The sequence below is a fragment of the Siphateles boraxobius genome, unplaced genomic scaffold (genome assembly GCF_051911475.1).
Source record: "Siphateles boraxobius isolate OS27281-9 unplaced genomic scaffold, OSU_SipBor_1 19, whole genome shotgun sequence".
NCBI classification, from domain to species: domain Eukaryota; kingdom Metazoa; phylum Chordata; class Actinopteri; order Cypriniformes; family Leuciscidae; genus Siphateles; species Siphateles boraxobius.
Window position 1 is genome coordinate 28,596,686 of NW_027508799.1, and position 21,976 is coordinate 28,618,661.

The 21,976-nt window shown below is 39.7% G+C and overlaps 1 protein-coding gene across 1 annotated transcript; it reads left to right on the forward strand.

Annotated features, from left to right (window-relative positions):
• Positions 1 to 9,046: 9,046 nt before the first annotated feature.
• adm2a (adrenomedullin 2a) lies at positions 9,047 to 20,927 on the forward strand. The gene is made up of 3 exons (XM_077234732.1): positions 9,047 to 9,150; positions 9,462 to 9,679; positions 17,663 to 20,927. Exons 2-3 carry the CDS (start codon positions 9,600 to 9,602, stop codon positions 18,069 to 18,071), a joined length of 489 nt encoding a protein of 162 aa, XP_077090847.1. The 5' UTR covers positions 9,047 to 9,150; positions 9,462 to 9,599; the 3' UTR covers positions 18,072 to 20,927.
• The last annotated feature ends 1,049 nt before the right edge of the window (positions 20,928 to 21,976 follow it).

Genomic DNA, 21,976 nt, shown 5'->3' on the forward strand with positions numbered 1-21,976 from the left:
GCACCCCTTCAGCCTCAAAAGCACCATAATATTTACACTTACACTATTTACAACAAAGTGTAAATGTAAAAAAAAGACGGGTTTGAGAAACAAAACAGTAATTCAACAAGAAAATAAAGAAATAAACATTCAAAATTATTTAACAGCAAATCACTCTGCTAGAATATAAAACAACGCTAAATTACTATGACACACTGATGCACAAAAGACAACAACACCAACTCTATTCTCTCCTCCCCAAGCGTGGTGATTATTCTTTTTATTGCCTCTCTCTCCTCGCCACCTGTAGCTGGTGTGTGGCGAGCGCACTGGTGCCGTTGTACTGTCACTCTCTCTCCTCGCCACCTGTAGCTGGTGTGTGGCGAGCGCACTGGTGCCGTTGTACTGTGACTCTCTCTCCTCGCCACCTGTAGCTGGTGTGTGGCGAGCGCACTGGTGCCGTTGTACTGTCACTCTCTCTCCTCGCCACCTGTAGCTGGTGTGTGGCGAGCGCACTGGTGCCGTTGTGCTGTCACTCTCTCTCCTCGCCACCTGTAGCTGGTGTGTGGCGAGCGCACTGGTGCCGTTGTACTGTCACTCTCTCTCCTCGCCACCTGTAGCTGGTGTGTGGCGAGCGCACTGGTGCCGTTGTGCTGTCACTCTCTCTCCTCGCCACCTGTAGCTGGTGTGTGGCGAGCGCACTGGTGCCGTTGTACTGTGACTCTCTCTCCTCGCCACCTGTAGCTGGTGTGTGGCGAGCGCACTGGTGCCGTTGTACTGTGACTCTCTCTCCTCGCCACCTGAAGCTGGTGTGTGGCGAGCGCACTGGTGCCGTTGTACTGTGACTCTCTCTCCTCGCCACCTGAAGCTGGTGTGTGGCGAGCGCACTGGTGCCGTTGTACTGTCACTCTCTCTCCTCGCCACCTGTAGCTGGTGTGTGGCGAGCGCACTGGTGCCGTTGTACTGTCACTCTCTCTCCTCGCCACCTGTAGCTGGTGTGTGGCGAGCGCACTGGTGCCGTTGTGCTGTCACTCTCTCTGCTCGCCACCTGTAGCTGGTGTGTGGCGAGCGCACTGGTGCCGTTGTGCTGTCACTCTCTCTCCTCGCCACCTGTAGCTGGTGTGTGGCGAGCGCACTGGTGCCGTTGTGCTGTCACTCTCTCTGCTCGCCACCTGTAGCTGGTGTGTGGCGAGCGCACTGGTGCCGTTGTACTGTGACTCTCTCTCCTCGCCACCTGTAGCTGGTGTGTGGCGAGCGCACTGGTGCCGTTGTGCTGTCACTCTCTCTCCTCGCCACCTGTAGCTGGTGTGTGGCGAGCGCACTGGTGCCGTTGTGCTGTCACTCTCTCTCCTCGCCACCTGTAGCTGGTGTGTGGCGAGCGCACTGGTGCCGTTGTACCGTGACTCTCTCTGCTCGCCACCTGTAGCTTGTGTGTGGCGAGCGCACTGGTGCCGTTGTGCTGTCACTCTCTCTCCTCGCCTCCTGTAGCTGGTGTGTGGCGAGCGCACTGGTGCCGTTGTACTGTGACTCTCTCTCCTCGCCACCTGTAGCTGGTGTGTGGCGAGCGCACTGGTGCCGTTGTACTGTCACTCTCTCTCCTCGCCACCTGTAGCTGGTGTGTGGCGAGCGCACTGGTGCCGTTGTGCTGTCACTCTCTCTCCTCGCCACCTGTAGCTGGTGTGTGGCGAGCGCACTGGTGCCGTTGTACTGTGACTCTCTCTGCTCGCCACCTGTAGCTTGTGTGTGGCGAGCGCACTGGTGCCGTTGTGCTGTCACTCTCTCTGCTCGCCACCTGTAGCTGGTGTGTGGCGAGCGCACTGGTGCCGTTGTACTGTGACTCTCTCTGCTCGCCACCTGTAGCTTGTGTGTGGCGAGCGCACTGGTGCCGTTGTGCTGTCACTCTCTCTCCTCGCCTCCTGTAGCTGGTGTGTGGCGAGCGCACTGGTGCCGTTGTGCTGTCACTCTCTCTCCTCGCCACCTGTAGCTGGTGTGTGGCGAGCGCACTGGTGCCGTTGTACTGTGACTCTCTCTCCTCGCCACCTGAAGCTGGTGTGTGGCGAGCGCACTGGTGCCGTTGTACTGTGACTCTCTCTCCTCGCCACCTGAAGCTGGTGTGTGGCGAGCGCACTGGTGCCGTTGTACTGTCACTCTCTCTCCTCGCCACCTGTAGCTGGTGTGTGGCGAGCGCACTGGTGCCGTTGTGCTGTCACTCTCTCTGCTCGCCACCTGTAGCTGGTGTGTGGCGAGCGCACTGGTGCCGTTGTACTGTCACTCTCTCTCCTCGCCACCTGTAGCTGGTGTGTGGCGAGCGCACTGGTGCCGTTGTACTGTGACTCTCTCTCCTCGCCACCTGAAGCTGGTGTGTGGCGAGCGCACTGGTGCCGTTGTACTGTCACTCTCTCTCCTCGCCACCTGTAGCTGGTGTGTGGCAAGCGCACTGGTGCCGTTGTGCTGTCACTCTCTCTGCTCGCCACCTGTAGCTGGTGTGTGGCGAGCGCATTGGTGCCGTTGTACTGTCACTCTCTCTCCTCGCCACCTGTAGCTGGTGTGTGGCGAGCGCACTGGTGCCGTTGTACTGTGACTCTCTCTGCTCGCCACCTGTAGCTTGTGTGTGGCGAGCGCACTGGTGCCGTTGTGCTGTCACTCTCTCTCCTCGCCACCTGTAGCTTGTGTGTGGCGAGCGCACTGGTGCCGTTGTGCTGTCACTCTCTCTCCTCGCCACCTGTAGCTGGTGTGTGGCGAGCGCACTGGTGCCGTTGTACTGTCACTCTCTCTCCTCGCCACCTGTAGCTGGTGTGTGGCGAGCGCACTAGTGCCGTGTACTGTGGCGGCTGTCGCATCATCCAAGTGGATGCTGCACACTGAGACTGTTTGAGGAGAGATTCCCTGATATGACTGTAATGCGCTTTGGGAGTACAGTAGTATATATGAAAGCGGTATATAAATGCCTCATCCATTCATTTATTCATTACTCTGTGTGTTATTGAAAAATAAGTGTTTATTTTGTCCTAATGAGCTGACTGCATCGTATCAATAAATGGCCATAAAATTCTGATTTGAGTTGACATTATTTTAGTATGTGAGAAGAGAAGATTTCATTTTTACATTACATATACATTTAGCTGACGCTTTTATCCAAAGCGACTTACAATTGCTATATATGTCAGAAGTCGCACGCCTCTGGAGCAACTAGGGTTTAAGTGTCTTGCTCAGGGACACATTGGTGTCTCACAGTGGATTCGAACCCCGGTCTCTCACACCAAAGGCATGTGTCTTGTCCACTGCGCCATATTTAGCTGCTTTATGATCTTTATTTCTATTCTGTTCTGTGTATAGGAAATTCAGCAATTCTTACATTTGTGTTTTGACAACAAACATAAAACATGAAACATGTTGTTTACAGATGCATCAGATATTCCACCTTAACAACCGATGCAAAACTGACAGGAAGTGACATTTGACCAAATTCATTGACAAATTTGCATGAGACATAGGCAATGCATACATTTTAATTCATTTTAAATTAAAATTAAATGTTATGAATTAAACAGCTCATAAATATACTTGAAAAACTGAATTAAATATTATTATACAATCATTTAAGACATTTCTTCTTGGCATAGTGTATACTTTGAAACTGAAAAAAAGACCAGGTAAACCATGTGGTCTATGCTGCTAATAAACGACGTAAACTTGAAAGTCTAATTAAAGGGATAGTTCACCCAAAAATGAAAATTCTGTCAGTATTTACTCGCCCTCATGTTGTTCCAACCCCGTAAGACTTTCGTTCATCTTCGGAACACGAATTAAGATATTTTTGATTAAATCTGAGAGCTGGATCACTCCTCCATAGGCTTCTAAAGGATTGAAACTTGCTGGCCCCGAAAAGTTATTAAAGGGGAGGTTCACTGCTTTTTTTCTTTGCACGATTGTGTTTATGGGGTGCAATATAACATGTCTTTGTGGGGTTTTTTTTTAAAGCCTTATTTTTCATAAATTTCACCTTTATTGTAAGCTGCTTTCTCCTCTGTCATTTGAACGACTGGTTGACTTCCTGATTTTATGAAATCACTCCCTCAGAAACAGGCAATGGGCTCAGATTGGTTAGTTGGGCCGGTGTGTTGCAATTGGATAAACAGCGTAGCGCATGTTGTCCGCAAACTTCACGCCCATTACCTTTACGGGCGAAAGTTGCATGTGCTCCGGTCAAATGTAAATAATGGTGTCAATACTATATGGTGTCAATAATGGTGTCGTATCAGTTTGAGCCAGAATCAGACCCAGAAAGCGGCAATGAAGAGAATCAAGCAGAACCTCCCCAAACACGGCTCTTACAAAATGTTTCTGAATGGTACGTTTTTGTATAATTATTATTCTATTCTACTATTATTATACAAGAATTTCGATACGCTGTTACTTGAAAATGCTACTGCTGCTTGTTTGCTTTTGAGATACGGTTTTCTCCTGCTTAAATATTTAATATAACTGAATAAATTACTGAGTAATACCGTTTTTTAAAGTTATTGTTTTATCCATATAATGAACAACCATTTATCTATTCACAAAACTTGGCATTGGTTTACGTTCTTGATCAAATCGAAAAATGACATCATAAAGTATACATGGAAAATACATTTACAAAATTAGTACATAATTACAAATTCAGGTCCAAAATGTTTGTACGCGTTTGTCATAGACACACAAAATAGCATAACTAAGTGGCTATTAAAGCCAGCGTTGGCATTTGTTTACGTCCTTGATGAAACTAAAACACTACGTCTAAAACTATACATGCAAATACATCCAAAATTGGTCCCACTTTATATTAAGTGGCTTTAATTACTATGTACTTACATTGAAATTAATAATTTGATACAGTGGACTTATTGTGTACATACATTTTTTTACATTGTACTTATATTTTGAAAATACCTGCATGTAATTACAGCTGTAATTAATCTCTGTAATTACATTTGTAATTACACAGTTGACCCTTCCCTTACACCTTAACCTACCCTTAAACCTATACCACCACACCTGACCCAAACCTTACATTACATCTCAATAGCAGCAAACGTGTTTTACAATACAACCTGAACAGAATAAGTACATTGTACTTATTTTGCAAAAAAAAAAAAAAAAAACTTTATTTCAACTATTAATTTCCTTCTCTGTGGGCCTCGAGTCAGTTCACTAGTGTAATAGCGTAGTGCATCTGTGTTGTACGTCACACGCATCACACACATGACCGGTGTCAGCCAATAGTGAGCCTACGTGTGACGTACAACACAGAAGCACTACGCTGTTAAACTACGTGAACTGACTTGAGGCCCACAGAGAAGGAAATGAATAGTTGAAATATAGTCTTTATTTTTGTGTTGTTTGTTTTTGCGCACAAAAAGTATTCTCTTTGCTTGATAAACTTAAGATTGAGCCACTGTAGTCACTTGGACTATTTTAACAATGTCTTTAATAACTTTTCGGGCCGGCAAGTTTCAATCCCTTAGAAGCCTATGGAGGAGTGATCCAGCTCTCAGATTTCATCAAAAATATCTTAATCTGTGTTCCGAAGATGAACGAAGGTCTTACGGGGTTGGAATAACATGAGGGTGAGTAAATACTGACAGAATTTTCATTTTTGGGTGAACTATCCCTTTAACTTGAACAATGAAGCAGGAGAATGTAACCAGTACCTGCAAGATTTATCCTGTTCAAATGCAGGATGGGAATAGAACTGAGTCATGTGAGGATGATGAAGTGACAGGATGAAACATACGAGGCGGTCGGTGTTTGTATTGATACACCAACGTTCATTCATCTTTTATAACTGCCAGCAATTTGATCCACTAGCACACAGTCTCGTGTCTTTGTCTTCATCCATTTCTGCAGAAATATACATCCATTGTTCCCCTGCAGTCACACCCAAACACAACCTCTGAAGCAGACTGCCATTCCCACACACAAATCTAAAGATAAGTGTAGTGTATGACATAGCTGCACTGGCTGATGGGTAATGGTAACAGAAAAGAAACAGAAGCCCAGTAATACAAACATGACCGCTAACTGTCCATCCCAGCAATGCAAATAAACTTGATTGTGAGCCATAACAAACCAGTTGCATTCTCAAACTCAAACGTTCTGCCATCGGAAACATGCGAAGGAAACAAGCTCAGTGGGAACAAGCATGTTTTCAAATCGATTTAGCACAGGGATTTACTATTTCAAACTGGGGAGGAAGAAGAGTGAAGAGACGTCACTGGTATTTCAGCAAAAGGACTGCATTGGAGAGGTTTGTTTTTGTGTTTGAAATGTTTAAGATATGTTGTTTACGTGCACTTTGAACGTAATGAGAATTTCCCCCTGGGAGATCAAATACTATTACTTTCTGTTTTGAACCCTGAAATCTCTCATTACATATTTATTCAGTGTAGTTATAGTAATGTTCACAAGGGGGCAGCATACAAGAGACAACCGTATACTAACCCCTATCTATCTATCTATTCATCTATCCATCTATCTATTTCTTCATCCAAAATGCACCAAAACACCTAACACATGACTTATTCAGCTTTGTATTGTGTTAGTGATTTGAACTTAAGTATAACAGTTTGATAATAAAGTATAAAACATGCAAATTATCCCGTGTAGAGTTTTGCCACTGTTTGTCTGAGAAAATAATTCATGTCATTTGAAAGATGTATTTTGTATACAGTGCCAAAGCAATGGAACCGATCCACAGTTTAGCCCACATAGACTGTGCAGTTGTGCTCACTGGGAGAAGAGTTTTGAAAAAGTGACCTTAATATTGAGTAGTAAAAATTGTAAAAGATTGAAAAAAAAAAAAAAAAAAAGATATAAAATATAATATATACAATATAAAATATAACATATTCTTATTGTAGTGAATTGATATATATGTATATATACAGTATATGTCATGTCATTTTTCCCAAAGAATATTTTTCTTATTTGGTACACTTAATTATTAAAACAGTTTATTTATGTGGGAAGCTTTTTTTTATTTTCTTTTATCTCAGCTATTGTAGATGAAAACAACCACGTCATCATATGTTTTGGGAAAATCAGCACAGCGCAGGGCGGTTTGTGTTTTGCGGTTTGAACTGGATTCATTGGCTCCGGTAAGTAGTTACTCATGTAAACTAATTGGCACATACAGCAGATGAGAGATCAGAGGAAGAGACCAATTGCTCTTGTCTGTGTTTTGGCTCCACTTCACAATTCTGCTGTCATATGATTTTTTTTTGCATTATGTAAATGGAGGCACTTGCCAACCTTGTTAATTCCCAGACACGTACAACTTGCTGATCTCTAAGAATTACTGCATTAATCAGTCACCTTGGTTCATTACACTCACTTTAATTGTCTTTTCCAGTCAAATATAAAGCAGCAGTACACATTTACTCATTTAAAGCTAAAAAAAAAAAAAAAAACACTAATAAATGTCCAACACTGACCTGAATAAGTGACATATATTCACACTGGAGCTGAGAGGCACTGTGAAGGAATGTGATTAGTAAACTATCCGATTTAAATTTAAAGTCACCATGAAATGAAAATGGACAATTCTTTTTTTATGGAATGTTAAAGTATTTATTATAAATTATTAATCCATGCACATCATTTTTTTTTTTCTTTTGACATCTCCTTTCTTCTCTGATGACTTTACTGGTGTGAGGGTGGGGCAACCTGTCACTCACATGAGATTGACCAATAGCAAACCACAAGCATTTCATGCTGACTTTAACCTTAGATTTGACCGGAGTGTCTTTTAAATCTTCTTAAATCTTAGTGTATTTGATATTGATGACACGTTTGTTGCTCAAACATGGACAGATTTTTATAAAATCATTGAGATAAAACTAAGCATACAAGAGCTCGTGATGCCTTGATTTTTCAAGGAAAAAGGGAAAATACCACAAATTGTTGAAGTTCAAACGTTTGTTTGTCACATGCTCAACTGGCATTGAAATGGCAGCATGACTTTGCCTAAGAGATGGAAGAAAAAAAGAAGAAAATAATAATAATAATAATAGTTCATGACAACCTTTAAAACAGTTTCACATTCATAATAAATTATTGCTGTGAATTGAATGCATATTAGACAAGCTTATGTCATCATTGCGGAAGAATACTTACACGTAAGCCCATTCAAACAAAAGAAACAGTCACAAGTGTACAATTCTCCATTCAAACACCTCTTTATATAGTACATTTAGGCCTTTTTGTACATCATAAAATGACTTTGCAGATATTAATCTCACAACAAAAAGTGCAAAAAAGTGTTTGCTTTCTGTAACGCAATTGGAAGAGAATGTCTATCCAATCAATTATCACTAAAATGCACATTGATTATGCAAGGGTGCGTCCTGCCCTCCTGAATTTCTGAGGAAGTCTCAAAAGCATGCATCCTTATCCCCTCTGCACACTCACCCCAATGGTTAGAGATAAACACAAGAGAAGGGGTTTAGTGGATGTTAATGAATTTGTAAAACTAGGTGGGAAAATCTTATAAATTGGGTTACTGTTACCATTAAACCCTCTGGGGTCTAAGGTGTTTTTGGAGTCCTTGAAATGTTTCGACATGCCCTGACGTTTGTGCTTTCTTCAGTTGCTTATAAACATATTAATGGCAAAGTTGTCATTACACTGTATTTAGCACAAACAGGGTTACCCTAATATGTGAGAAACATGTATATGTTTGTATTTTCGAGAGAATATTGTTTATGCATGGTTTCATTTTGTTCTTGATCAGAATGTGGAAGGTCAGTGTCACCAAACATTGAATATGCAAAAACTATTGCTTATTTCATAAAGAACGCCTGTTATTCAAATGATAAAGCCTGCAATTAATGAGCTGCCCTAAAATGCAATATCCAGAAAGTTTTGCATAAAATAACTGCATTTGACACAAATCAAGTTTGTCCATATATGACAATGACTCAGAGTAGCTGTATGATCTGTGTATCGACACACCTTTGAAAAATCGCACTGTAGTCCCGCCCACGGTCCACCTCATATTTAAACGCGCCAATGTCAGCTGAACCTCAGACTTCACAAGAGCTTGATCTTGGCGAGCGCGTGCACACGTACCCGTGGGAAAATTCTCAAGACAGATTTGCGCGTGGCACTAGATCTTAACCTGAGATAAAGGTCAGTAAAGTTTATAGATGTAATAGTATAACATACTCAGAATGTAGGCTATTTATAAAAGGAAAATAAGGGAAAGGTGTAGGTTATAATTAGTTGGCAACTAATTAGAGGTGATGGACTAATATAGCTTCGAGCGCCACTCTAGTTTTGTATATATTTAATCATATAATTGTATTAAATGCCGGAATTTATACCAGTAGTATTTGATGCAAATCAAATTGCTAGCAATAATGTGTTGTAAGGCTAATTAATATGTGCGGAGAGAAAATCTAGTTGGCATCAATTAATATTTTCCTTCCCTTTATTTTAAGAACACCACAATAGGCTACCCTGGAGTTGGAAATTTTGGGTCCAACTTGGAAGTTTCAGTAGCTGGAAATTCAATACTGACCAGGTGCATTGTAAGCCCCCTCCTGACCAAGGGGGCTTGAGAACATTATTCGCCCACGATGAGAGCACTTCTCCCGGTTTTTGTGTATTGCATCAGCCTGCTCTCCTCACAACTGTTGGCACTACCGGTGAGAAACAGGTAGGAATCCGCATTTTAAAAGTCTCAGATTTATTGGTCTGTCCAACTTTTGTTCTGGATGCTCATTATTACGGAGGTTGCCTCTGTGTGTTTTTTCGTGGTGAAGTAATCTAACAACCTCTCTGACAGATGAAAAACGGTTGAGAAATCTATTGAAGGAATCGTTCTTTTGAGTCGAATCTTTTTAATGAATCCGCTGAACGGGTTTACAAAACCAGTCTATGTTCACCAATCGGCGGTACGCAATAAATCACTGATTTAAACCAAAAACGGTCTGAAAATATAAGTTAGCCTACTTGCTTTCCGAATCGGATTTTTTTACAGGTAGGCTACAACGTAGACTAGGCTCCTGGACAAACTGAGTAGGTTTTGATAAATAGTCTAGAAGTTCATTAAATGGGCAAAAAAACTTTTTAAGCAAGATAAGTAGCCTACATTTATTTCAGTATTATTTATTATAAATGTAAATTAAGGACTTTTATGTTTTTACGAACTGGATAATAATTAAATTGCAATAAAGACCCGTTTTAATAAAATGCATAAACAGCAAGAAACGGCTTTATTGAAATTTTTGTGAATCTTTAAAACGGATTGATCAAAAGAACAGAGTCGAATGCGAAAATCTTTGCTCCTACAAAATGTTAAGCACACCTGTTGAAAGGCACACTAACTTTTTCCCCCCGATGTATTTCGAAATATGCTGGAGCCAGGGATGTATTATGTAAAAAAAAGAAAAACGTTTATTACACAAAGAGAGGATGTTTTGTCGCGACTCGCGATGGATAGACTAATGGTTGCAGCGAACAAGGTCAGTTAGGATGGTAGACGTGACTGTATAAACGCACGCATCCCACCTTTCATTCACCAGCGTAGATGGCCGCCTGCTTCCTGGTAAAGCAAACGTTTACAGTAACACTTTACGATAGTAGTTTATACATATAGCACACAGATAAGAAGTTTAGGCTATATACATTCTCATATAGCTACAAAGTTTGCATAACAGTAAATATTTGAATGCGCATTGAATGCTGATGTAAAGAGTCACATGACCAGGGCTGTTTAATTATTTCCAGTTTGTGCCTCTGAACGATGATGGCAGTGTCAAAGCTCCATAGGAGCATTATACATGTACATAAATATAATACTTAAAGGGTCTATTATTAATATATAATTAATGATTACTCATATAAATCATGCTCACAACAGATATTGAATTTGAACAGACAAATTTGTGACCAGTGGGGAAGCCCAAAACCTAATTTTGGATAAGGAACTGACGAAGTCACATTATGAAAAGTCGATTCCCAAAGTACTTTTACATGTGCGTTTATTATTGGATTTTCATTTCCCTTTTCCCTAAAAATTGCCTGATGTAAGAAAAACTTAAAAAGTTTATATCTTACTGTGGAACTGTTTGACTATGGTAGTTTCCCGCCTGTGACCAGTTACTCTTTCAGTAACTTTTCTGAACCTTTATCAGAAAAGGCGTGCAGTCAAAATAGTAAAAACTTATATTAAACGGGTTCAGATAAGACAGTTTTACTACAGTGTGCCCTTTTACATAAGGTAAGCAGCTAAAGTCATTGCATCATTTAGTTTTTGGCTCCTACCCTTACAAAAAAAAGTTGTTAGTCAATTGGTGCTCATCATGTGATTAGTAAAATACTTTGTGACTGCCATGCCTTCAAAAGCGACACAAATGAATGTACAGTGTGTTTTTTTTTTAGCAGTGATAAACGTGTGTATCATTTCTGAGTCAAGGTTAGGTGAAAAGGAAACAGCCTGACTGAGTGGTGCTGGAAATAGAGTATAATTCCTCAACAAATCTGACAAAATGGTAGTGTTTTAAAACAGATTGGTGTGGTTTAAAGTACTTTAGTTATACTGTATTTTCTATTTGATTGGCAGCAACTCTCTGAAGTAGGATATTGGGGTAGTTATTCCTGAAAACTGCAATTTAAATGTATTAAAGCAATGACTTGATTTGACAAGTCATTATTTCTGGCTGATGATGGCAGACAAAAGGAATGAATTGCATTTTATGAGTGTCTGTGTGCCCTCTTCTGGCTGACACCTGCATACTGTGCTCACATCCGTTTTGCTGAACCGTGCAATTCTCTTCATCTTGTCGGCCTGAGGAACAGATGAACTAAAACTGTACTTCAGACTTTGAAAAACTGTAATAGAAAATTGTAATCCCTCCCAATCTGAATGCCAAAATTTAATGGGTAGTTTTTCCCCCAGGCCTTACCTCGATAGCAGCTCATTAATATCTTGTGACACTCTTGCACCCAATACTGTTGCATGACAAACCATGATGACAAGGGAAGGACTGTATTTGTCCTTGACCTATAATATTTACAGTATAATTGTTGCACATGCATTCCGCATGCTTTTCTGCTGGTCTAAGTGTTATTTGGTGAGGACATTAGACTGATATTTTGTCACAGACGTCTGACTAGTTGATTTACAGTTACAAAGCGACAATAAACAGCTGACAAATACTGTGGTTTCAGACAGTTTCTGATTACTGCAATAATGTCAGGTGCTTTTAAAGAGACCGTTCATATCATATATTAACCCTCATGTCATTCCAAACCCATTTGAGAGGTTTAGTAGGATGTTCACACTACTCTTCTACATACAAAGAAGTGGCTGGGTGCTTAAAATCTCAAAAAAGCCTGATAAGAGCATCGCAAAAGAAGTCCCTATCTCATCTCTGACCTTTCAAAATCTCTCCCTCTCAGCTTTTTGTCTCTTTTGTCTTAACTGACTAACTCTACGTTCTTCAGATGGACTCACTCAGTGTTCGATAACCATCCATGTACACAGAACGTACAGCAACCTTTGCTGTATCAGTCAGGGATTTTTATTGTTTAACATGCTGTGACATGCAGTCCCTGAATCGAAAATGGCGGTTAGTGAAGCCCGTAGTGGTGGTTTAAACATGATTTTGGTCTCTGAAAAAAAACTACACAAACATAGCCTAGTTTTCTCCATTACATAATATCTCGAGGTTTAGTTTAGAGAATATGCGGAGGCAGGAGCCAAGCGACAGGTCCGATGTAGATTTCTTAAACTACTTTCGGAAATCGGATCCCCCGGTGGTGGGGTTAGATTATTCGCTGTACACCATATATATATATATATATATATATACGTAATATATATATCAATTAGCGACTGTTTCTATTGGCCTCTATACGTAAGCCTTCCGCCATATTGGAATGGTCAAAGCTGGTCCATGAACAGTTGAGAGCAAGTTGACTGAGTGTCTGCAACCATACTTAGATGCATGGTTGAATATCTATATCTGCAATAGACTTCAGCAGATGATTTTGCTAAACTAACACAATACGACAAGGCTAACCATAGCTAACACGACAATAAAAAAGTTACCATAAGTAAAAGTAAAAACATTAAAAAGTACTAGTGCTGCATGATTGATCATATCGAAATCGCGATGTCAAGCCTATGCGATTATATGACGCAAAATGTTGCGATTTTATATGAAAAACAAATCAGGGCTGTTAACGCAATTAACTTAGCCTCTGTTATTTTTTGTCATCTTTGGCTAGTGTTATAATCCCGCTCTTATTCGTGCAAATGCCTTTAAACCATTCATGCGCGACAAGTCAGAAGAGAGCGCGCTGCCAGTGAATGTCCTGACTGTGACTCAAAGAAAGACGCGCGCCAGTGTCATGCGCATGAACAGACAGCGCTAGTATACAGTTCTCTTTCGCGCTTGAACGAACAATAACACACACAATTATACCAAAATGTCTTTTTGTCGAGTATCTTCATAACATAAGAGCAGTCTTATGATGGACGTAAAGAATTGTGAGAGAATGAGGCGCGTCTCTATCAGCAGAGGCTGGTCTTAAAGGGCCGGCAGCCAATAAAGCTTTCTGTCAGTAAAGTTAATCAAAGAACAAAGGGAACACATAAAATTACTCACTGCTCTTGACTAAAAAACTTTTTAAGCTTTAATAAGGATTAGTCTATATATAATTTATAATTTATGCAGAAATTTAAATCTCAGCGTTCACAACCAGAATCTGCGCAATGTTGACCGTGAGTGTCTTAATGTGAGTGACGGCACGTTGACTGTTCCAAGATGGCGGTCGCACCGACGTGTCTGGAGCGGTTGAATGTGGCATCTATGTATGTCTATGGTTTTCACAAGAATATGGAACAAACATTTTAGGTTCCCCAAAAGAAATTCAAGGATCAGTTTTAAAAAGAACCATTTCTTTCTTAGTGTGAAGAACATTTCAATAATCTGAATAAACCTTTTGTGCAATGGAAAGTTTCCATGTATGTCAAAGTTTCTTCATGGAACATCAATGCCAGTAAAGTATAGCTTTATTTTAAGTGTATCTGCATTCCATGACTGAATCGAACACCGTCTGGTTCAACGCTTTGGTCGAGAGGATTGGCTCTCTGTATGATAATTCACTGAAATGTGGGACATTTGATCCTCTATAATCAGGATTTAAGGAAGTCGATGTTACTGTCTATTATGTAGGGCATCCGACAAAGCAATGTTCTTCTACTGTCAATTAAGTAAAATGCTGTTTGGTTGTCATATTAAGCTATTGATTTCCTATTGTTAACTCTGGAGGAAACAAGTCCTAAAGCTCACTCAAGGAGAAGCGTGCTGTCTATGACAAGTTGGTTCACACTCAATCTGGGCCGGTCATGTTTGGACTTGAGTTATGCAGTCCTCCGTTTACACCATAAACATTAGTATTTTACACCACGCCACTTGGTCATTATTGTTAGAGGCGAGAGGGAAAAATCATCCGTCAGGCAGAATTCCGTTGTGAATTAGTAACTAAGACCTGAATTCCTTTCTCCTCATCCTCAAGCGGTATGTTTCCACTCTGATCAGAAACCATAAAAACCATAAAAACAAACACACAAGAGGAGGAAGGGCTTAAAAAGCCGCTATCAACACAGTAATATAACCATTAACAGACTTAAATCACTTTCACTTTTTTGAGTTTCACTATTGCTATCCACAGTTTAATGCTTAAAGTGCCCTTATATATATATATATATATATATATATATATATATATATATATATAATTTAAACACCTTTCCAGGCCCATAACCCCAACAATGTAAATAATTTGGAATTTAAAATGATTTAAAACTAAAAATATTAAAACTATAAAATTAAATAAATAAATAAATAAATAACTATATATATATATATATATATATATATATATATATATATATATACACACACACATTACAAAATATTTGAAAACTTCTCCATGGGGTATGACTGCCACTGACATTGCAGGTTTCTTCCAATACTGAGCATTCGTTTTTATCCTACTGTTTCTGAACATAAAGTTCCCATAATGTGCATTATGACCATGATAAAGCTGGTTTCAATGGAACAAACATCTAATAGTAATTAGAGAATCACTTGGTTTGACTCACGGTCACTTTTCCCATAAAAGAGCGCAGGTACTATAATCACTTTTTTTCTGTCCAGCGAAACATAACCAGCAGATGACCAATTCACAAACAGCCATGAACAGTTTCATAGAGGTGCGAAAATCCCAGCCTTACGGGAAGAACAAACAATAATACTGGATTGATCTGGATAATTTTTTTTTTTTCATGTATCCAGTATCTGGATACATCTGACCTGCCTCTCTAAGTGAAGGATCAAGTAGTAAATCACAATCAATTATCAGATCTCCTTGTTTCCTCACATAGGATTTGTTCCCACAAGGCATCACAGGGTTTTCGTGGCAGTCCGCCAGTACCAGGCCGACAAGAGGTGTGCAGCGAAGAGCATGTTGCACTTCAAAAGATTAAATCACTTAAGACACAAAGTCCACAATCAAAGACTGCAGGCTTGTACTTCAGGACATAACCATGTTGATTGCTCATTTGATAGAGCCTCAACTTTAAAACTCGACTGCTTCTCTGGTTTCTGGGAGTGCCTCGTCTTTTCAGCGCATTGCAAACAGAGTTTCTGCAAAACATGATTACCACCTTTATCCCAAGATGGGTTGAATTTCGAGTGGCAGGTGCTAATTTTCCTAGCTGAACACTATGCTCAGCGTAGAAATAGCCCAGAATCACAGATCCTATTTCATTGTGGTCTGTTGATTAAATGTCGCCAGGTGAGATTTTTAATTAGCACGTTTGTTCAATTATATGGAAAGTGGCTGCCCTTCTCAAGTTTATTCACCGTATAACAGAAGGATCACAATAGGATGGATAAACAGGACATTTCTAGAAACAACTGCTATACTTGCTCTGACATACTGGCAACCTTCCTTGCAATGTGAGTGAGTTTTGCTGATGACACATAGGATGAGCCATGAGACAGGGTGGTCTAGCAGACATTTTAAAGGATTAGAGAAATATGGATGTGTGACAAGGGAGTCTCGGAGAAGGTCAAATGGCACACGGATGAAGTCTAAGGGCAGCTTATCTCTGCTTAAGCATCTAAAAAAAGTCATAGTTGGATCAAGCTCAAAGAGAGACTACTGGTCAGGGGGCAAACACCTAATTTTGATCATGTGAAGCTGCTGAGATAGTGTAGAGGTGTAGAGACTTTGAAGAAGTGAATACAGCATAACATATTAGATCAGTGGCATTATCATTACATTAAAACAGGGGTGAAATTACCATTCATCTGAGACAGTTTATCATTATATTTTAAAGAGGTGGTATTTTGTTTGACCACAATGCAAAGGAAAAAAAAAACAGCTGGCTGCATAGTTTGAACACTGAGCAAGTAATCTTTCTGAGAAAATAAGATATTAACAAGATAAAATAAGAAAATTCATGTTAAAATATATATAAAAATAATATAAGCATATTATATTAACATATATATTTACATTATATTTAGAATGAAAAATATACCTAATAAATAGGCCTAATTATTGAACTTTTGGATGGAAAAAAAGCAACTGAAAGAGTAACTAATATTTCTGGAAAGTTGAGTTTTTAAGCTTTCAAGAACGTGCAAGCAAAAACACTAAACGCATGTCTGGCACAAGTCAGTGTTACTCAGCAAGCTTTTTCACTAAGTTTAGTATGACACCGTGAGATTAGATGGTGTGGTCCAACCTAACAATACACCCTGTTATTTCTCAAATTTCAGCTTTAGGGTTTTTGTATAAATGGGTTGCTCTTTTATAGTTATGCTTTCCCACTTCATTTGGAAATAAAAGAACAAAAATGCGGGGATCTTTGCGAATCACAAGGCTTAAAATTGCCACAACCTTAACATGCACCTGCCATGATCTGCTAACCGCAGCTTGCTAATTTTTAAGAGCAAAACCTGAATTAGTGGCCTGTGCAAAAACCAAAGGCTTCAGTTTCTAGTGTGATAATCAAACAGAGGGCAGATGGCCTCAGCCATTACGGCAAAACCGGAGTAAATCAAGTGTGTTTACCGTACGCTGTGTCCCAAAGAGTCATACCCTTCTTGAACAGTGAGCATTTATTGTGTGGTTGCAGTACAAGTTTGCACGGTTGACCAAACTGCACATTTAGTATCAGCAGTGAATGATACTTAATGTTGAATCAAGCCTTTTATGTGCAATAAATAGTTGCATAAACTCAAATTTCACTATTAAATGTGCTATTATTTAATTTCTACTAATAGTTTTATACTTAAAACCTTTACAACCGATATTCATGCACTAGCTAAATAAATAAAAAGTGTAACTTGAAACATTCATATAACTTTAATAATATTAATTATATCAAATTCAAATCATTTTTAAGTTAAGTAGCCACTATATATATCAAATGTAATGTAATCATATAATATTTCTAACAATATCTTTTTTTTATATTGTGTGCTTGACAACAGTATAGGTCAAATATAATTCAGATTGACCAATCAAAATTAAGTATTCCAGAGTGTAATAAAATAACATAAATTCCTGTTCAAGAGCAATATTTATAAGTCCTACTCCTGTCTCATTGCAGGTTGGGCTTCATGGCAAGACTCCATCAGTTAAGAGAGGAAGGCCCCATCTCTCCAGATGTTACTGAGCGCCCAAATACTGACCATGGCATCTCCATCGACCGCACCGTTCTGTGGAGGGCCATCCTCTCCAGACCACCACCTCCAGACCCAACAGGGAAACGACTCCACGTTGGTCAGCCAAAAGCAGGAGAATCCCCTGAAACAGGTGAAAGCCCTAGGCAGAGAGGCCGTCGCAACGTGCACCCGCGAGGCCACCACAACCATCACCACGGCCAACTGATGCGCGTCGGGTGTGTCCTTGGTACCTGCCAAGTACAAAACCTCAGTCACCGCCTCTACCAGCTGGCCGGCCAAAGCGGGCGCGAAGACTCCCCCATTAGCCCGCGCAGTGCACACAGCTACGGATGAGTCTAAAGGGACGTCCGGCTAAATCAAAGACCAAGAAAACCGTATTACATGTCTCTGTCCTGGTGTTTGTCTATTTTATTGCAGTACTGCTGTAGTACTCTTTCCTGCTCTCTGCCTTGGTGTTCTGGAGTGTATACTGTGCCTTTTTGGACAGAAAGGACCTCTTGTTACTTGATGGCAACTTTTGAACTCAGTGCCTCTGAAACACTTTGACTCTGGCCTCTCATTTTATGGTACTCAAAACAGATTCTTTATTTTGATATTGTCATCTTTTTAAGTCCTCAGATAAGAGATTATTCCGGGTTATGCCGCATTACATCCAGACTCATCAAAAGCTGTTAACCTCTACAGCACTGATCAAACCCGCTGAGCCTTTAATGTGGATTTCAACAAGGTGTGCGATCGGATTTCTGTCAGTCTGAGGGCCGTGTGTTCGAAAAGATTCTTAACTCTCCCACCTCGTGTCTCCAGTGCACTTTTAAGAAGAAAGCAGACTTTCTCTGATGGCTTCGGAGCTTGTTTAAGACCCCCATCTGATACCTTCTCACATGAATAGTTACTGCAAGTTTGGGTTTAAATCTTGGGTTTTAGACAATGGCGAATTGTGAATTTATAAACACAGTGGTCTCTTGATTGAACCCACGAACAATACAGTAGCAATCGCCGCTGAATCCGCATTAACACATTGTTGCTTTTCCATGCAATTTGAGGTCTGGCGCCTGGAATATAACACTTCATGTGATTTATAAAGTCACGAGAATGAGTTATAATCCCCAAGGTCTCAGTTTCCACTCTGACAGAATCCTGCTGGGCTTTGCCACATTTCATAAACAGAAGCAAGACTTTTCGGAGCATTCTTAAATGATGGCTAAAGCTCACCCATAAATAACCATAACCAAGGTTACAGCTCCATAACAAAGGAGAAAGCTAGTCGAAAGGCTATTTGAAAACCCAATTTCTCCCATCTTGATAATGAAAAAAAAAAAATTCTTCATTTACTCCCCCTGATGTCGTTCCAAACCCTATATGACTTTTTTATTCTGCGCATCACTAAAGAAGATATTTTGAAAAATGCAATGCAAGTCAAAGTGAATCACTGTTGGTTTTGGACCCCACTGACTCGCATTGTATGGACAAAAAAGTATTCTTAGTAAATTGCACAAATTTTAATATCATCAAATGCCCTCAAAATATTCTCAACACACATCGACTGGCGTCATTTAAGTAATTCACAAGCTCATTCTCGTAACTCTAATTAAAGAGTAGTTATACCAAAATATGAGGCGCGAGCGTGCCAAAGTCTTTCGGGAACATGGCCTTCCAAAAACTCTCTCCATCCGTGTCATGTATTTTACGAATTCCCTTTTGTTATAATAATCATGTCTGAATACGTGGGTGGATACACACACCAAAAATACCCAGGAGACATAGGAAAAGTAGCCGTAAAAAACGAACGATTTCAAACTTCTAGAAACTTTCCCTGGCTTTTGGGGGTCTGTGGATGTCGAGGGAATGCTGTGAGACATCAAAGTGCATGTCTGAGGATTAAAATAGCTGAAGTAATCCTAAAAATCCTACTTAAACATAAAATACTCAATCCCTGCAAGGTGTCCAGGCCAAACTCTCAGAAAACATTAGGTGTCCCACTGTGTGCTATATGTTATAGGATAACTTGCTTTCAAATTACTCCAGAAAGGCAGAGAGCTGACCAAAAAACCTGATTTACTTGATACCTTCCTGTGCATTCACACTATACTGTTATTCAGTGATCTTTTATCTTTACACAGACTTAAGTTTCAATTGGATTTGTTGGTGTTGATAACTGTAAAAGTCTTTCTCTTTGTCCTGGCTGATTCTAATGATGATGATCATAGGAAGTAATAGTAATCGCTGGTGCTTTGCCTCTAATCTGCTCAAAGGCTCTCTATATATTCGACACCATTCTCTCTGCTGTAATCGATCTTATGTCTCGTGACTGATCATTAAAAGGCTTTTAAACTGCTGAGAGCCTGGTTAATCTGTACTTTTTGTGTACATGCACAGGGAGAGCCTCGTGTTGACTTGTATATTGATCACATTCCTTTTTTCGACTATTTAACTATCTATTTATTTATTGTCGGATGAGTTGTTGTGAGCGTCTTGGTGACATGGGTTGGAACGTAACAAGTGCGTCAGTATCTGTCCCTGATCGTTCTTCGTACGCGCGTGTTTTTGTGTGCTGCCCCTGTGTATCGCATATTTTCATGACCTTTGTCCCCCTTTAAAGCCCTACTTGGTTCATTAAGAATAACACGCATTAGCTTTCACCGATGAGCACTGGGCACAAACTATCTTCATGATGAAGGAATACACAGAACGTTATTAATCTGTGACTTTTAAAGACGTGTTTGTGTGTATGAACGTCATCCTGACCATGAGCATAACCTTAAATGTTTTAGTCGATACTAAAGGTCAGTTGTGTTGTTACTACCATGCAAAGCACTTTAAAGCATGTTTCTGTTTGTCACTTGAACTTTAGATTTGTGAGTTTTGTGTTATGAATTTGAGCAGGATCTGTATGAATGTATTTTAAAGGGCGTTAGCACACTGAATTAGGAAGAGGTCAGTATCATGTACACTATCTTTTGTGAATCCTATTATTAGATCTGATATTTAAGTTAATGTATTTATTTTTGCCTTTGTGTAACTATGTCACCAAAGACGTTATTTATCACATACAGTGTTTTCTCACACCTCAGAGGTGTCCTCTGAGTACGAACATTTTATTTTGGGAAGACGATAGAATTAGTCTGTCACGCCCATACAGTGTTCTTTTCTTATCTGTGAAATAAAGCACTACGTAGTAGTGAGATGAAATCTGATGTGTTGTTCTCTTTTAAATGTGAACAGCGGTTGTTTGTTACTTTGAAAGGACACACAGACGTCGCAAAACACAAATTGAATACAAAAGAAGATATTTTGAAGGATGTAACCAGACAGTTGCTGGTCTATTTATTTTATTTTTTTACCATGCTAAGTCATTTTTATCTTACTGATTAATAAATCCTACTGACCCCAATCTTTTGAATGGTAGTGTAATAGTACTTCCATAAACATGATTAAAAGGATGCAAAATCACATAGGTTGAAGTTTCCAGTCATACCAGAGCTCTAGAAAAATATGTTTTATCTTGGTTACTTGACCTATTATTCGACACGTTTAGCTGCAGAATAAATGTATCATAAGTGACAAATAAGCCTGTAAATAGAAAATTTGACAACCCAAATCATTTATTTTTCCAGGATGCCACATCCAGATGGTGTTGGTATAAGTCCAGGACAACTGTTGTATCGCTCATTATATATAGAAATTAATTTTAATTGTATATATCACAATAGTTACTTACAATAGTATACTTTTAATTATAATTAATTTGAACTAATTTGAAAAATAATTTATTATTAAAAATCTTTCTTTTTAATTTATTTTAATTCATCTAATTTTGCATTTTTTTTTGTTCTACATAAATTAGCCCAGATATTAAATCATGTTCACTTTTCACACATTTGCTTAAAATATAACTCTAGGCACCTTGAACTACAGTTGAGGTTAAGTTATATAACACATGACCACCAAATACTAAAGTTAATAAATATGTCTGTCTGCAATATCTGCCCAAGCTATCCATTATCTTTATGAATCTACTGGAACCGCTCGAACATATTCCAGTAACTACAACACCCAGATTCATAAACTTTATTACACAACATCTCCCAATGCACAAATCTGTGCTAATAAACCAATGATGCCCCTTGGCATCAGACACAACAAGTTAAACATTAGACTAGTTAGGAAGCCAAAAAATGCTCATTCTCATACAGGTCACCACAAAATTTCCACTCAGACAGGAAAAGTTGGTTTCTAAC

Coding starts and splice junctions, on each gene's coding strand:
- adm2a (XM_077234732.1), top strand. CDS start 9,600: ATGAGAGCACTTCTCCCGGTTTTTGTGTATTGCATCAGCCTGCTCTCC. Junction 9,680..17,662: donor GCACTACCGGTGAGAAACAG/GTAGGAATCCGC, acceptor GTCTCATTGCAG/GTTGGGCTTCATGGCAAGAC.